The 18,581-nt window shown below is 35.4% G+C and overlaps 2 protein-coding genes and 1 long non-coding RNA gene across 3 annotated transcripts; 2 read left to right on the plus strand and 1 right to left on the minus strand.

Annotated features, from left to right (window-relative positions):
* The first annotated feature begins 586 nt into the window (after nt 1-586).
* Nucleotides 587-8,728, plus strand: LOC110873636 (septum-promoting GTP-binding protein 1). The gene is made up of 6 exons (XM_022122611.2): nt 587-1,017; nt 6,488-6,608; nt 6,932-7,028; nt 7,118-7,157; nt 8,291-8,374; nt 8,459-8,728. The coding sequence occupies exons 1-6, from the start codon at nt 652-654 to the stop codon at nt 8,624-8,626; spliced, it is 876 nt and encodes a 291-aa protein (XP_021978303.1). The 5' UTR covers nt 587-651; the 3' UTR covers nt 8,627-8,728.
* A 3,727-nt stretch (nt 8,729-12,455) lies between these two features.
* LOC110873637 (glucose-6-phosphate/phosphate translocator 1, chloroplastic) lies at nt 12,456-18,549 on the minus strand. The gene is made up of 5 exons (XM_022122612.2): nt 17,971-18,549; nt 16,453-16,678; nt 15,509-15,731; nt 14,571-14,784; nt 12,456-12,709 (listed from the first exon to the last, which is right to left on the minus strand). The coding sequence occupies exons 1-5, from the start codon at nt 18,433-18,435 to the stop codon at nt 12,698-12,700; spliced, it is 1,140 nt and encodes a 379-aa protein (XP_021978304.1). The 5' UTR covers nt 18,436-18,549; the 3' UTR covers nt 12,456-12,697.
* Nucleotides 13,140-18,581, plus strand: LOC110873638. Its single transcript, XR_002555315.2, has 3 exons — nt 13,140-13,305; nt 17,973-18,090; nt 18,192-18,581. It is a non-coding gene; the product is annotated as an uncharacterized LOC110873638 (long non-coding RNA).

Here is an 18,581-nt window from a genome sequence, read left to right on the forward strand (position 1 = left end):
GAACCAAAGTCAAACTACTAAAAAAAGAAAAAGATTGCGTCACGTAAGATAAAGATATCTCTCACATATTCAATCCAATCAGACAACTCTATAATTGTCATTGTGTTCATTGTAAATCATTTTCACCTCATACACCCTTCAATTTCCATACCCTCAACAAGCTCATTGTAATAGGGTCAGTGGTGGATCCAGGGGTGTTTTGGGGGTTTCTGGGAACCTCTCGGTTTGGAAAAATGAAAAAGTGGAAATTTTGTATGATTTAAAAAAAATAGTGAGAATTAGTGAAAATCTACCAAAAGGAACTAGGTGGAAAAAATTCTTGGATCCGCCACTAAATAGGGCGTATGATACGACTGACGATACCATTCATGTAGAGACCATACGTCTACGTCTACATCTACTTTCGTAGACGTCAAGGGGGCTTTTTTGCTACTTTCAGAAAGATATGACCATATGAGCAAACAAAGAAAACTAAAAGACTAAATATGTTATTAACTAAAATGACCAAAATACCCTCACATCTTCTCAAACAAGAAGCCGGCTTTTGGACTATATTGTCATTAAAAAAAACAATAGTCCATGTCAACCATGTACCCCTTCAAGTCATACCCATAAATTACACGTAAACACACACAAAAATTCACACACACTATGAGACACCAAGATGGAACTTTGTACTTTCATGAAGCTACCGGAAATATAACTCAAGTTGGCCGGAAAATTGTCCGGTTGGATGTCCGGTGGAGTCTTTTACTCCAAAAGGTTTCAGTTTTTAGACAACTTTTAAAGTTCATGTGGGATAGATGTCTTGCTTGTTCTATAGGGAAACCACTCCGGTACCGGAGATTGTCTCGCCGGCAATCTTTTCCGGTGGAAGAACCGGAATCCGGTGATGACGTGGATAACATTGCCACCAGTTGCAATAGCTATGATAAAGATATAGATACAGATTCAGATTTAGTTACTCTCAAGATAAGTTTATTGAGTGATTGTCAAATTGGAAAAACAAGTTTCATGGTGAGTTTTTACCTTTTTTTTTAATTATTTTTATTATTTAGATAAGGCATTTTTTGTTTGTAATTTAATTTAGTTCATTCATATGGGTTTAGTTGAATTTTTCAATTTTAGTTTTAAATTAATTATGACTTATGATCAACAATTAGTGTTTTGAAAACCAGACCGGACTGATGTTACCCATTCGGTTCCTAGCTAATAGTCTTGATATAAACATGCATGAGTTTTGAGTGAATTGGACAAAAGTCACAAAACCGGTGGAAAACCGTCACTACAGATGATTTATGAGAGAGCCGATGTAATGAAGCAATAAACCGTTTGATCCGATCATTAAAACATTGATATAGATTTAATGCCGGTTTTTAAAACATTGATATAGCTTTAATACAATATTTTAGTTGGCCATTTAAAAAAAATACGATATGGTTTTATGTATATTATTATATTTAATTTAGTTTTGTTATGGAGTTGACAAAGATGACAATCATGGGATTTTTTTTTATTTTTTGTATATTATCGTTTCTTTCAAGGTTAAGTATGAACAAAAAGCCAAATACCTATTTTTATAGAAATACGGCTATTGTTTTTTTTTTTGAACGGCCGACAGAAAAAATTTTTATTACCCGGTAGCAAGATGCTACACACCAAAAAAGTACACCAAATTACATTACACACTCAAGCCAAACCAAAACACAATATCTCTACTACATCATAAACGCCCTAGATTAAACCGACTCCAATCTTCCCATGTTAATGTTGGTGCCTTAGCTCGATTTTTGATCCATAAATATGCCACCGACTTTATTTCATCCAGAGTTCTTATGAGATTTGGGGCCGCCTGTCTGAAAACTATCTCGTTCCTTAGCTTCCAAATACACCAAAAGGCCACCAATACTACGGCATGAATGGCTTTCTTTTTCCGCAAGCCCGAGCTGAGATCATGTAGTATGAGAAGATCCTTTATTCCAAACGTTATAACCGGTTGTAGCTTAAACCAACCCGCCAAGTTCAGCCAAACCATTTGTGCGAAATGGCACGATACAAAAACATGATCGCTCGATTCACCGTACTCGCCGCAAAACACACACATTTGATCTTGAACTGGTACGTTCCTCCTTGCCAACGCGCATTTAGTTGGAAGCCTTTCCATTTCTGCCCGCCAAGCTACTATACTAACTTTTTTAGGGACCCAGTTATTCCATTCGAATGCATCTCCGGGGCTGCCGCGTCCAGCCGAACTTAACAGTTTTTTAATGCCAGCAACCGAAAAGACGCCAGCATCTTCATACCTCCATTTCCAATAATCTGCAGCCGCGGACAAAGTCACGTTTCTCAACAATGCCGTTAGCTGCTGAAACTGAACCGCAGCATCTGGGCCGAGAACCGGTCTAGACCAGGCCCAGATCCATACCGGGTAACCGCCTGTAATGGACCAGCGATCGGAAACCAAACAGTTTTTAACCTGCTCCTCCTTGAATAGGGCCGGGTACTTGATATATAGAGGTTCCGGGTCGATCCAACTATCCAACCAGAATTCCGTATTGTTACCATTTCCCACCACTACTGAAAATGCGTTTTTTATATCAATGTTAGCTTCTAACAAAGGTCGCCAGATATTATATATGTTCTTCCACGGTCCAGCAACAGAAATTTTCTCCGGGATACTCTTCCACACCCTCGCGTTATGATGAATAGCCCACACTACCCTACGCCATAAGCCCGTTTTTTCCGACCTAAACCTCCACCACCATTTTGCTAACATGGCTAAATTAGAATCCTTTAGCGATCCGAAGCCCAACCCCCCGTATTCAATTGGTGCAATTGTTCTATCCCACGCAACCCAATTCATTCTAGCTTTCTCTTCCGATCCTCCCCAAAAGAAGACCCTACGGATCCTATCCAAAGCGTCTATTACTTTAACCGGCGCCTTGAACAAGGATAAGTAGTATGTTGGTAAAGCATTAAGCACGGACTTTATCAATGTAATACGCCCCCCATATGACAATGTTTTCGCTTTCCATAAGGATAATCTATTTTTAAAAGTATCAATCACCGGTTTCCAATTTCGCGCCAAGTTCATATTAGCACCTACCAATAGACCGAGGTGTTTAAAAGGGAACGTACCTTTTCTACACTTCAAGACTTGTGCCATTGCTTCTACTTCCCCCTCATTTACCCCCACGCCATATATACTACATTTGTCGAGATTGACTTTTAATCCTGAAGCTAAGTAGAAACACCTCAGAATCCGCCTCAAATTATTTACATTTACTATAGACCACTCCCCAATGAACACGACGTCATCCGCGTATATCAAGTGTGACAAATAAGGCCCCTCATTCGTTACTTTTATCCCATTAAACAGACCAGCCGAGGTTGCCTTTTTCATTATACCGGTAAGTGCTTCCATTACAATAACAAATAAGAAAGGAGATAACGGGTCACCTTGCCGAAGTCCCCTTGTACATTCAAATTCTCGGGTAGGCGAACCATTCACCAAGACTGACGCTCTGGCCGTACGTAAAGTCGCCATAATCCAGGCTCTCCATCGATTTGGAAACTTCATCTGGGACATAATCGAGTCAAGGAAAGCCCAATTAACTGAATCATATGCCTTATTTAAGTCTGCTTTAAAGTACATAGCAGACCTTTTAGCCTTTTTTAACCAACTAAGAACTTCATTAAGAATTAGTGGACCATCCATGATATTCCTCCCTGCCAGAAATGCCGACTGCTGCTCCGATATCAAACCGCCCACTACGCCTTTAAGTCTATTCACCAGTACTTTCGATATGACTTTGTTGATAACACCTATAAGACTTATAGGTCTAAAGTCTTTCGGACTCGTCGGATCCTTGACTTTCGGGATTAATGCGATAAAGGAGGATGTACAACACGAATTCAGCGAACCCTCCTCATAGAATTTTCCGAATAACTTAACTAGATCATCTCGAAAAACGTCCCAACACCTTTTAATGAACTTGAAATTAAATCCGTCCGGCCCAGGGGCACGGTCACCATCACAATCCCACACCGCTGTTTTGATTTCGTCCACTGTAAAGGGGCTTTCTAGCATCATAGCGTCAGAATCCGAAATGGTAGCCAGATTCGGACATACCAATTCCGGTCTAGCATCCATAGGCTCCGAAAACTGTTGGCGGAAGAATCCAAACAGGGATTCCTTGATAACCAAAGGGTCCGTAATCCAAACACCATCCACCATTAATCCATTTAAGCGATTTGTACTAATATTAGAATTGATTATATTATGGAAAAAAGCGGAATTTTCATCCCCATCTATCGCCCACTTTGATCTGGATTTTTGCCTCAAGTCTAATTGTTTTAATCTTTCAAATTCAGCCATAAAATTCCTACATTCCGCTCTCTCATCCAACTCCTCTTCTACTAACATTCTCTCTTCTGCCTGATTTTCAATAATAGCCAACCTTCTTTTTTTCGAATCATACATACCTTCTTTATTTTCTTTATCCACTTTCAACCACTCTTTGATCTTATTTTTCAACCACCTCAATTTTATAGCCATAGCAAGGTCTTCCGGGCCCGAAAAAGTGAAAACACGACACCTTTGTAACACAAAATCAAGGAATCCAGGTAACTCGAACCAGGAATTAAAGAATCTGAAAGGAATATGCCCAAAATCTGATTGAGCAGTACATAGAACTATAGGCCGATGGTCCGACGCTACCCTATCCAAGGCAAGCACCGTAGCATTTGGCCATTTCTCCCTGAAGCCCACACACACCAGGAATCGGTCTAGTTTGCTTAACTTCTCCCCATTATCAGAAATATATGTGAAATTGCCCCCTCCCATATTATACTCCACCAACCCGGCAGAGAGAATAAAATGATTAAATGCATCCGCATTGGCTTCTATGAAATCAGAATTTAACCGCTCTCCTGCATCCCTAACCTCGTTGAAGTCACCCATTAAAACCCACATTCCTTCCAAAGAATTCTTAACTTCTAAAATCTCTGCCCATAACCCTCTCCTACTAAGTGGATCATTCGGTGCATATATATTCATATAATTAACTTTGCAGCCCGTTTGTACCAAAAATCCAGAAACAACAATAAAGTACCTGTTATGGATAACATCCACGCTTCTGAAAACCGCCGGACACCATATACATGCTAGCCCCCCAGATCTCCCTTGTGAATTCTCCACCGCTAGTTTGTATTCAGCTCTACCCCAGAATTGACTGAACTTAAAGGACTCCGCATCTTGTAATTTCGTTTCCTGAATTGCGATAAAATGGACACCATAGCTTAATTTCAACCCCCGAATCCAATCCGTCTTTCGGCAGTTCCTCACCCCCCGTAAATTAATTGATAGACAATTCATCTTTGACCAATTGACACACCTTCATCTATAATCAGTTGTTCGGTTGCTGGAATGAAACCATTGAGGTCCACCCCAATAAACGCCCCAACCCTGACCGTTGATTCAACTTCTTCCATAAGAGCATTCTGCACATCGACCTCGATTGCACCGACACCATCAGATCTTTCAGTCAAGTCACCGCCTCCGCTCCCCTGTATTACCTGTGGATTAGCAGTAGGGATAGGAAGATCCCTATGAGCCGCACCATCGTCCACCGAATTGCCTACTTTCTCCCTTGCTGGCGTATTCAGATCTATCGGATCAATGTGAGGATTATTATACTGACTAAACAATCTCTGAGAGGGGCCTTGAGTAGAGCCAATTGAAGGAGGGCTACGGATATCTCTACTTCTTTTCCCACGAGATTGGGACTGGGCTTGGCCTGTACCACCTATAGCTCCATTAGGCCCAGTTTTAGCCTCCCTAATACCTGCATTGGGCCCCATCCCCAACTCCTGTGTATTAACATAAGCTGGCCCACCACTAGAGACCATATTTGGGCTCCCAATATTTTCCACTTGGGCCTCGTTGACTTCCTTACCACTGGCCGCCTTCTCCACTTCCCCATGCACGTTGATCTCTTCCCCCTTCTCGTTGAACGAGTTCACCCCTTGGGCTTCCCCAGACTCTTGGAAATCTCCCGTCTTCTCAGTTTCCACCGGTTGGTCTGACTTCTCCGCCTGATCGCCACTCATCGTCTCCTCCTCCGGCCGGCCATTTTTTCCGGCCACCTCCTGACGATTAACTGGATTTTCATCATTCATTCCAATTTCACCTTCCTCTAGCTCCTCCATAACATCATCCTCCTCCTCTGACTCCGACTCCAAGTCCGAACCAAGGGGTTGACGAAATATCCAATTTTGAGGAGAGATTAATATTTTAATTTAGCTTTTTTTTGTATATTTTCGAGATTATACATGAAAAGCAGAAATGATTTTAAATATTTTTGTATTTTCTCAAGATTATTAATGAAAAACAGAAATTAATGAATTAGTTGGTTGTTGTTTTTTATCTTTGAGTTACAAAATTTAATCTTTAAAATCGCCATTTTTCTATTTTCATATTTTCAAGATTAAATACATTGGAGATGAACAAGAGAATGAAAGCTTGGAGATGGCTGGTTTAAATTTAATGGACAAAACGTTGTCGTTTGGTGGAGCAAGGATTGCTTTTAGTATTTGGGACGTTGGAGGTAACTAATTTTACATTCTTGTTATTATTATTACTTTTTTTAACGATAAATTTGGATCACTGTCGGACCACTGAAGTATTATCGTGTCACCAGCGAAACCACTCGATCATATCCATCTCCACTGAGCTATAACGCCTATACACTAATTCAGGAGGAAACCCAATAAATTTGGGAAAAACCCACTTGTAGGAATCGAACCCAAAACCTAATGGTCCATAAGATTTATCCCACCTTGTTATTTAGTTTAATTCTTTATTACTTTCTCGAATCTCTTAAAAATATTAAATGACCAATTCTTGTTAAACAAAAATATATAAATGTAGGCGACCGAAGGTCAAACGATCAAGTTCCTATAGCGTGCAAAGACGCGGTGGCGATTCTGTTTATGTTCGATCTAACGAGCCGATGCACCCTACACAAGTAAAATATTTATTTTATGTAAACTTATTTAAATTGTTAGGAATAAGTTTTTAAACAATTATTTGTGTTTAATCTTCTTGCATTTTCAGTGTGCTAGGATGGTACATGCAAGCAAGAAAATGGAATAAGGTATGAAAAAAATTATTCATATTTTTACTATTGGAAAAAAAAAATTATGCAAAAAAAAAAAAAAAAAAACTACTAGACAAATATTGTAGAATTCCCCTTTTTTACTTGTTTGATTTTATCAAGTGTGACTCAGATTGTTACATGTGATTTTATATTATAATATGATCAGAGCCGTCCCCGAAAACTCTTGAAAAAATTAAGGCCTCGGGCGACGAAAAGAATTGGGCCCAAAATTATGGTTAAAGGTAAATGAATTATAAAAATAAAAACTTAGTGATGGAGAAAAGACTAGAACTTGAGACCTTTGCATTATTTTGAGATGGTTTTTACCACTACACAACCAATACTTTTTTGCATAATAAAAGGATAAATATACTAAATATATAATTTAATAAATATATACAAGCTTATAAAGACTTTTCGGGCCCTCTAAAATTTTGAGCCTCGGGCGTCGGTATGGGTTTGCCGAGCCCAAAGCCGGCCCTGAATATGATCATATTTCAAGTGTGAAATTTTTTTTTACTATTATATGTTATTTATAATAATATAAAATAAATTAAAGAAACGTGTAGGGGAATAATTTCACCATCTTGGGCCATTGTTCATCATCGTCAGGTTAGGGAATATACGTGTCACTACTTTCTTTTTTGTCATTTTCTAAATATACTTTTTAGAAATTTTATAACTGAAAAACTAAAAAAAATACATATGATGTTGATGCATATATACGTATTTTTTTATATATGTTTATGATTATAATTTTATGCACATAATGAATATTTATTATTTGTTTTCATAAATATAAGATTTGGCATGTAGTGAACTATTTATTTATTATATAACATTATACACACATACAGGCCCGTTTAGGTCGTGAGCAAACTTGGGCTCGAATTTGTTTATTAAGTAGGCTCTAATTTAGGCTCTAGTTCGTTTAAGTTCAGTTCAATTCGAGTTTGTAGCGAGCTGGTATAGAGTAGTTCATGGGCAACTTTACTCGCCCTTAAGACGAATAGAAAAAAAATGCATCAACCACAACGATCAAATTAAATATAAAATAAAATAAAATAAAATGATATAATATTACTTTTCAAATTTTGTATCAGTATTCAAAATTAAATTGTTGCATGCAGAATGCAATTCCTATATTGATAGGAACCAAGTTTGATGATTTTGTAAGGCTACCACCAGATCTACAATGGACTGTTGCATCTCAAGTAAGACATTGTGAAATTGTTTAATTTTTTTGATTTCCTCAATAATGCATTATACATATAAAAATCTCGTTGATGACGTGGCAGGCACGGGCATATGCAAAGGCAATGAAAGCGACGCTATTTTTCTCAAGCGCGACACACAATATTAACGTGAACAAGATCTTCAAATTCATCACGGCTAGACTTTTCAACTTACCGTGGTCTCTTCAACCTAACCTAAACATAGGGGAACCCGTTATAGACCTTTACTAGCAAACTCGGTGTCTTTTACTTGTAAATGGTCCAAACACTTGAACCAGGTGGAGCTAGAATAGGCAACCACGGTTCAACCCAACATAGATCTACTTGGTTTGACCATTTTGACTCGACTCTAACTCCTACACTTGTTGAATTGAAAAGGTTATCAACGAGTGTTAAAAAGGCTAACTCTTTTCAATGGATTTCTTTTGTTCTCGTACTTCCAGGCCGGCCCAATGCTTATCAAAACCTAGGCTCGAGCCTAGGGCCTTCAATTTTTTAGGGCCTCCATTTAATATAAAAATGATAAATAATATATAATTGTTTTGATCCTATAGATCTATTCACTTTGCTAGTGTAGTGGTATTAGTTCTGCCCTAGTCTTGTAAAGACCCTAGCTCGAATCTCATAAGCAAAGTATTTTTTTTTCCCTTTTGACGCATCCTTCTGGTGACATTAAACAAAAGACTCATAAGCAATATATTTTTTTCCTTTTGGCGCATCATTCTAGTGACATTAAACGAAAGACTGAGATATATTAATTAAATAAAGTTGTGATACTGTAATTATTTCAAGTATTTTTATCAAATACAAAGCAAATTAAAAAATAAAATAGATTTATATTGTGTAAAAAATAGAAAACAGGGTATTAATGTCTAGGTATCTAAAAACTAGATTTTCTAATACCCGATCATACCGAAACACGGTTCGGTTCCCGAAATTGGGTATTAGAAAAACCCGATTTTTGCACCTCTAATGTTAGTCAATAACGAAATTGGGCCTCCACTTTGTAGTTTGCTTACGGCCTCCGAAAACATAGGAACGACTCTGCGTACTTCATAATGTTATTCAAATAGAAAACGAGATCGATTATCAAATAGTCACGCTACTGGTTTACTGGTCAAATTGGATTAAAAAACCACACGACACCATAGTTATATTTAAAAACATTTATATATTACGGGTCGGGATTTAGAGAAAACGGTAGAAAGTGTGAGAACGCTTATGGATCGTTCGATCAAAACAATCTATGGACTAGATTGGTGCGGTGGCATTTTTGTAAATAACATCACCTTTATTACGTGGACGCGCTTCATTAAGGGTAAAAAAGGTAAAACACCATTTCTCACATAAAACGCCATTGAAAAATAAAACGCCAAATAAATACAAAACGCCAATTTTATCACTGCGTACTTTTTCCTGTGTTTTTATTTAAGCTCTCTGGCTACAAAAATGTCACAAAATATGAAACGCCATAATATATAACGCCAAACCTTACATCCAGATAAATGTTAATTACATTTTTTGTTACAAAAATAATATCCCGCCTAAACTACGCGCAAAAAAATCTATAAATAGAAACGTCTCACCACCTTCTGTGTATCACACCAAAAAAACACGCAAAAAACACAATGGTTGCTAAAAAAAAATACAATTCAATGTAAAACGCCAAAAAATACAACTATGGCAAACATCTTTTCTTTGATACTCAGTAATGTTCTGCAATGAAGTTTCGCTGAATGATTTATTATGTGAGTGTAGTAAGATTTTGCTGCATGAGATGGACAAAATTGAAAAAGAGGGACTGATGACACCAATATGTCATACTGTCATCTTTGTTCTTGAAGAAGGTTTGGATGATAAGAAGAGACCTATACCAGTGAAAATGCTACTTTGGCCTCAATAATTATAATGAAGACGACGGGCAGATAGCATCCACCCACACGGGGTCGATCTATGTCTCCAACATCCACAAAGACACTTCAACACATGAACAAAGAAAATAAACAACGCCAAACCCAAAACGCCATTTATTTGTTAAAGTTCTTGCAGTTTCAAAAGAAAAAAAGAGACCGGTGACACTGAAGATTTAAATCATAAATTTCTTCTACTTGTTTTTTTTCTTTAATTTTCTTTAACTGTTGTCTGTTTTCTAATTTCAGTTAATAAACAAAAAAAGAATATTAATACTATAATGAAAAATATAATAAAACGCCAAAATGAGCAAATGCTTGTAAAACGCCATCACGCCATAAAAACGCCCCCAAAAAACTACCAAACTATAATAAAATTATTTTGAACAACTATTATTATAAAAAAAGCGTGAAACAATGTGCAAAGAATATAAAACAAAAGAAGTCCAGTTGTTATCTAACCGCCATTGGAAAACAAAACGCCATAATTACAGCCGTCAAGATTTGACGTGTTACACCATAAAAACAGTTGAGTCTGAAAACAAAACACGGTAAATTGCAAAAAACAGTAAAATGAAACGACGGAAAACATAATTACTAACATTTATTATATTAAAAGCAAAAATTCTTGGGGAATTAAATTTATTTATCTTTTTCAAAACGCCATAATTACAATTACCTGTCATACGCGGGAAAAAAAATCAATATAAAAGAAGACCATGAGAACACAAGCTCAAACACGCCAAAAAATTTGACTAAAACGCCACATATTGTCCAAAACGCCAAAAACTTTAAAAATTGCTAAGGTTATTGCATGGAGGTTTGAAAGGAAAGAGCAATGATTCATCATAAAGTTCTCTGATAGGAAAAGGGTAAAGGTAAAGACAATCAAAGTCATGCTTGGAATGAATGAAAAGGTTCAGAAGGATATCATGGCCCTTGGGGTTCCAATAGACAACGATTGTGAAAAAACCAGAACTGTAATAAAAAGACCGAAGAGAAAATTTTCGGCAGAAAATGATGACGATATTGACGATACTCCTATGCCAAAACTTAGCAGTTGGGTATTGTATGAGGAAGAAGGAACGCTTGAAGTGACTTATAAAAATGAGGTGCAATATTCAAGGCCAATGGAAGAAATGTTGAAGACAAGGTTGTTATCTATCATTGAACAACTCTGTGATTTAGCACCTTCAAACGATCCAAAATCCAAGGATGCAGTGATATTCAAGAATAGGCTGCAGCAAAGAAGAGATGGACGAGCTAATGGCGTTATACGCAAATATGAAATTTGATGATGAAGAATCTGAAGAAAGTGATGAACAAAGTGATGGGTACATCTCTAATGTAATCCCACCTACAGAAGACTATTAGTTTATTTTGATTTCGTATTATTGTAATTTTATAAAATATTAATCTATGGTAATCAATTATTAACAAAAAGGTACAAAACGCCAAAAAATGACATGGAAAAAGCCATCACGCCAAAAAATTAACTATGTGACACAAAAACAATTAATTCAACGAGAAGAAATCTGAGAAAAACAGTAAAACGCCAAATAATTAATAATTCTAGATAACGTCAAAATTATCTTGCACGCAAAAAATAAAGCAGCATGTCAAACGCGAAAATCGGGAAAGGAGAAAAATACTAAAAAGACAAAAAAACCCCTCGGACCCTGATCATGCCCCGCGTCACGTGTTAGGCCATGATGCGTTCTCACCGTTCTCACACTTTTTGCCGTTTTCTCCTGAACCCGTTTCTATATATTACATAAACCTTAGATATATTTATTGTAATATTAAGAAATATATAAAAGTACCATTTTTAAATAGAAAAAATAATAAGAATTTTTTTTTAGAGAAATACAAGTTGTCAACCACTTTCATGTGTATAAAGTCTCAATTCAAATTTGAAATTTTATGTTCTAACAACATTAATTGAAATGCTATCTTCTCATTTTGTTCTCCTTTTCATTTATATATACACATTTTTTATATAAAAGATGGCCTATATTTCTTTTATTTATCTTAATGGGCCATAATTGCAATTCATGGGCTATGTATGTGGTAAAATGGGCCTGCATTAGGAATGTTTGTGTGAAGGCTAATCAAGTAATCAGAAGCTGTAATTATGAAAAAAAAAAAAATAATACCAAATTAGCCGATGTTTATTGAAAAGAATACCAAAACTCACTTCACTTACCACCCAAAAGCCTGGGGGCAAAAAAGTCTAATCCTTTCTATAGAAAATCAAAATAATAAATAACTACCCATCCATTTTTATTATCTACAAGCTGCTGCTATCTCACCTTGTTCTGCAATCATGGATGAAGATCATATCACTATCAACACTACAACCTTGTATTCTTCAATCTTTCATCTTTGATCTTCACTGCTTCGACTTTTTCAAAATAAACGGAAAAGAAATTATAAAAAAAAAAATACATAAAAACGTTAAAAAGATAATAAGATCAAAAGACAGAATGATAACACGAGTAAATGAATGTTTTTGGCCTTTCGCGTATAGGGTCGCCAAGCAGTGTTTTGACCCGTTAGCCGTTCCCAACCCACCCGTTTTACCAACTACAAAGTTTGACTTTTCTGGTCAACCATGTAACTTCTTTCGAAACATGGTCAAACAACCAGCTGATATACTTTTTGCACTATGATATATATATATATAGACACACACACACACACTCTTAAGCATATTCCAGGCTCATACCTTATCACATTGTAGTGGTGCAGAACTGTAACCAAGATTTCTTTTGTTTTTTTTTTCCCATTTTTTATTCTAAAAGATATAAATAATCACTTCTTGAAAAATAAAGTTTAACTATAAACACCAAAAGCATCTCAAAAATCATAACTTTTCCTCCACGGCACCGGGTATTTCAAGGCGCTTAGATGAAAATTTATGAATCTTTAAATTCTTACGGTTTTTCAAGAAACAAGAAAACCAAAAGGATTATAGATGCCCGAAGGGTTTGATATCAGGTATGAAATGACATCTAGCCTAAAATCTTAATTTACTTATTATTTTGTAAATTCAATTTCTAAACGTTATTTTACCATAGGGGTATGCTTGTAATTTTGAACCTACCGAGAATAACCGATTTAAAATAAGCAATCTTGATCTGCTTACTGAAAACAACTTATTTCACCCTAAAATAAGCAGATAAACTTAAACCTCTTTTTCACCCAAACAGTCAAGAATGCTTATCAGTTTGAAATAATTATTCTCAATCCGCTTATGGGTATTTTTAATATCTACTGGATCGGGTTGGACTCATATGTCACATTTTATAGATAACTAGTGTCATATATGATCACCAAAAATATATATTATTGCAATAAAAATCTATTGTTTTTTTTTGTTTTATGCATAAAAATACGTTTAAGGCGATTTTCGATCTGTTAAACACTTAAGACACATGTCTGGTTAAGTCTTTTAATCTATTTTTATATTATGTGTTTGACTAAACATAACCCAAATCAACCCTTTCATAAAAATGTGTATACAAGACTATCTAATGTTTGATAACTGATTTACGAGGTTTTCTGTATTTTTAAGATACACGCTGGGTGATTTTCAACCTTTCAACAATTTTTTAGACACTTTAACGTTTACCTGTTTGATCTATTCGAGTTTAACATAACCTGAATCAACCCATTTATAAAGTACATAGGTCAAATTTCTCAAGTGAATCTAGTCCACCCGAGCCATAATACTATCAAACTAGCGAATTTACTATAGTTTTAAGATTGTTGAAAAATATAAAAAATAATAAGTAAGGGTGAATTACACTTTTCGTCCTTTATGTTTGTAGCGGGTTGCAATGGATGACCTTTAACTTTAATAATTACAGTCACACTCCTTTATTTGCAAAACCTGTTACACCTTAGGTCCTTTGACCCTAACCTGGTTAAAACTTTCAGTTAAGTGAGGTCATGTGCAACCCATATGAGGGAAAAACAGTCATTTAATACAAAAAAATGAATATCAAAATTTAAAAACTTCTATAAAATTTTTATTAAATGACTGTTTTGCCCTCACATGGGTTGCAAATGACCTAACTTAACTGAAATTTTTAACCAGGTTAGGGTCAAAGGACCTAAGGTGTAACAGGTTTTGCAAATAAGGGACTGTGACTGTAATTATTAAAGTTAAAGGTTATCCATTGCAACCTGCTACAAACATAAAGGACGAAAAGTGTAATTTACCCAAATATAAAATAATGAGAATGAAAGCAAGAGGGTACCTGAGAATACAAGAAAGTTCCAAAAATAGCGATTGCAGCTCCAAGAGCATTAATCGGTTGCACAGGCGTATGGAAAATGATGATAGATGAAACAATAACAGATATACGTTTCATCGTATTCCCAATACTAAATGTCAAGGGAGAAATTTCATCAAGTGACATGTATGAAACTTGATTGTATAAATGATAGAAGATACTTTGGGCCGCCACCCACCTATCATAATTTATAGACATATATTAGCCACGTAAAAACGTCTTTAAGCCATTTATTAAGAAATAAAAACAAGCATGAAAGAATGAAGAAGCAAATAGATCATCTTTCATTACACAACAAGCAAGGGCTAGCAGACGCGATCGCCCCCTAACTCTAACTTTGCATTCAATGCAACTATTTTGAAATTTTTGTATTCTTGAATGTCTTTTGTATGATATTGAATAATCATAGCTGTTAACTGCGAATAGCAGACGATAGCGACAAGCAACTAGAAGAAAATTTTAGAAACATTTTATACGTATATTATATCCAAATACGGTAATTCTATACATATATTTAACAAACAAAAAAAAACCTAAAATCCAGCTATTATATATGTATATTTTATCGCTATTTATATTAAAACAAAAAAAAAAAAAAAAACTGTAATCCCGCCATTTACTCTCTATGAAGGCGCCAAAATCAGATAGCGAGGAACGAGCGCTTCACTACGCTATTCGCTATAGCGATTGCTATGAGCGCTATTAACAACTATGCATAATAAAGGGTAGTAAAAATAGTGTTCAAATGTAAACAGGTTAGCTTAAATTTACCTTTAAATACTCGATTTATTTGAAGTGAAATTTGTTTATTTAAACAATATAAACCAACTAATGTGAGTTTAAGTCAAAAGCACATCTCATTTAAACACGCTAAATTGCATGTAAGAAAAATAAAAGGTTACCATATAAAATGGGGCCCGATTTCAGTAACAGCGTTTTGCCATCCAGCGGCCCACATTTTTGGGCCTTCAACCGCAATTGCAAATGGTGTGAGGATCAAAAGTGATAACATTGATAAACAAGCATAATAGTTCATCCCACTAACAGATTTTCCCTTCATGCCTCTTTTAGAAAATATATTTCGAAACACAAACGCCAAATTGGATATCATAGCCCCCATAAAACCTGAAAAAATCAGCATCCACACATTAGAAACCATTTTTTTCGTTTGTCCTGTTTAAGTCATTGTTGTACATCTAAGATGATTCCGTGACACGCTTGTGTCATTTTTATGCAAAGTAAAGGCTGTCAAAATTGATAATATTTTATATGAAATACTCATGGCAATTCGTTCTTTTTCACTTTATGTAAAAAGACCGAATACCCATCCATTTTTCTCTTGTCATTTGGATCCAACAGGTTTGAAATCTTGTCATTTTCATCCGGCTCGTTAACTCCATCCATTTTTCTCTGTTAAGTCAGGGGTATTTACGACTTTGTTGTTAACATACAGGCCAATTCGGTCTTTTTCACTTTATGTAAAAAGACCGACTACCCATGAAGAAGACCGAATTGCCCTTTAAGTTAACAAAAAAGACGTAAATACCCCTGGGCCCTGACTTAACGGGCCGGATGAAAATGGCAAGATTTCAAACCTTTTGGATCCAGATGCGGAAAAACAAACCTTTGGATGAAAGTCGCAAAACTGGCCAAACCTCAGGGACGAAAATGGCATTTTACTCTTAAGAAAATGACCCAAAAGGTACACAAAACCATCTCCTAAGACTTAATGGCTCGGACGTACAAAAAAAGTACTAAGACTATAACGAGACAAACAAAAAAGTATGTAAATATTTTATGCAAAATAAAGAACTTTTTACTTTAATAATTCAAGTTATGTACTTACCGGTCATGTTGAAATTGAGTTCGGTAAGGGCGGCAAGACCACAACCACCAATGATTGGTAAAAGAGACAGGTAAACCGACGTTGGGAACGTTTCACCTAATATGAATCTTGAAACCAACACACTAAAAGCAGGCTCACCACTTTTGATTATGTGTGTGAAAGAAACTGCAACTTTAGACATGCTTACAGTTGCTGCTACATGACCAATTGTATGTGCCAATGCAACCTGTTATATTTATATCAACTAATTATCCAACACAAACAAATAAAAAAAACACCCTATTTAGGGACTTAAGCAACTAAATCAAATTATGAACAATCAAGGAAAACCCAGATCATAAACCCTAAAATACTCATAAATTTCCTGCATTTTAGTTACTTATAAGTTAATGGGACCCACATTTAGGAAATCAACAATTAAAGAATAAAAAGATTAAGCTAGGAAGTAGGAAACAAAACCCATGTCATAAACCTTAAATGTAACACAATAAAGAATACCAAAATTGTTATGTGAATCATGAAGCAAAACCAAAATAATTTGTAGGAAATAAGAATTTGAAAAATAAATCCCAGAAGTAAAATATATATAAAAAATATAATCAAATCAAATTATGAACCAATAAACAAAACCCAGATCATAAACCCTAAAATAATCATAATTACCTAAATTTTAGTAACATATGAGTCAAGGAGACATACCCAAATCATAGAAACACAAATAAAGAAGCCACATTTAAGAATTAAACAATTAAAGAATAAAAAGATTAAGCTAGGAAGTAGGAAACAAAACCCATGTCATAAACCCTAAATGTAACACAAAGAACAATACCCATATTCATATGTGAAAGGCAAAGCTTTTAAAAACACCTAGGTTGGGAAGGGGAAGGTCTTGGGTTCAAGTCCCACAGACGACGGAATTAAAGAAATTAGCCGTTCAAAAAAAAAAAAAACACAACAAACAATACCCATATTAATATGTGAACAACAAAGCAAAACCCATAGCAATTTGTTCACAAATAAGCAAAACCCAAAGCAATATGTGAACAAATAAGCAAAACCCAGATTATAAACCCTCAAATAATATTAACCACATTTAGGGAAAAAACAATTAAAGAACAAAAAGATTGAGCTAGGAATTAAGAAACAAAACCCATGTCATAAACCCTAAATGCAACACAAACAAACAATACCCAAATCAATTTATCCACAAATAACCAAAACCCACATCATAAACCCTAAAAAGCCCAAAACTTGCTTACAGGGAACAAAGCTCTGTGAACAAATAAGCAAAACCCAGATCATAAACCCTAAAATAATCATAAAAGAAACCACATTTAGTTAAAAAAAAAAAAAAAAAAAAAAAACAATCAAAGAACAAAAAATATTAAGCTAGGAAATAAGAAACAAAACCTATGCCATAAACCCTATATACAGCACATTAAACAATACCCATATCAATTTGTTCACAAATAAGCAAAACCCAGATCATAAACCCTAAAAAGACCAAAACTTGCTTACAGGGAACAAAGCTTTCCAGAACTCAACATCAGTATTGGGTGGTTCAGCCACTTTAGAAGCCCAAGAAACCAACATAATAGCTGATCCAGCAGCAAGAGACAAAGTAGAAGTCAACCAAGGGTAAGGAAAAGCATTCAAAACCTTCTTATTATAAATATTAAAAATCACATTCAAGAACCACCATGTTGCAAAATAAAACCCAATTTTCACCCTTTTTGCAGCTTCAGTATTCTCCACAACATCCCCACCAGCTTCATATGCCTTACAAGATTCAAACTTTCTCAATGGCCCAAAAGATTGAAGTGAAGAAACATGCAAAGGTTTTGAATTTGTAACAATTGAGAGTTTCTTGATTTTGGGTGTGGAAAAAATGAGGGATTTTGTTGGAGAATTTGTTCTGTGATCGGTGATTTTGGAACTGCATTTAGGGGTTGTTGAAATTGCTTGCTTCAATGAGATGATCATATTGAATATTTGAATGTGTGATGATGATGATGATGATATCAAAATTGGTTTTTGTGAAAGAACAAATCGATTTGATGTAATTTGATACTCCTTTGCACTTTGCAGTTCTTTTTCTTGAAGAATAATAATAATTTTGAAATTTGATC

The sequence above is a fragment of the Helianthus annuus genome, chromosome 8 (genome assembly GCF_002127325.2).
Source record: "Helianthus annuus cultivar XRQ/B chromosome 8, HanXRQr2.0-SUNRISE, whole genome shotgun sequence".
Lineage (NCBI taxonomy): Eukaryota > Viridiplantae > Streptophyta > Magnoliopsida > Asterales > Asteraceae > Helianthus > Helianthus annuus.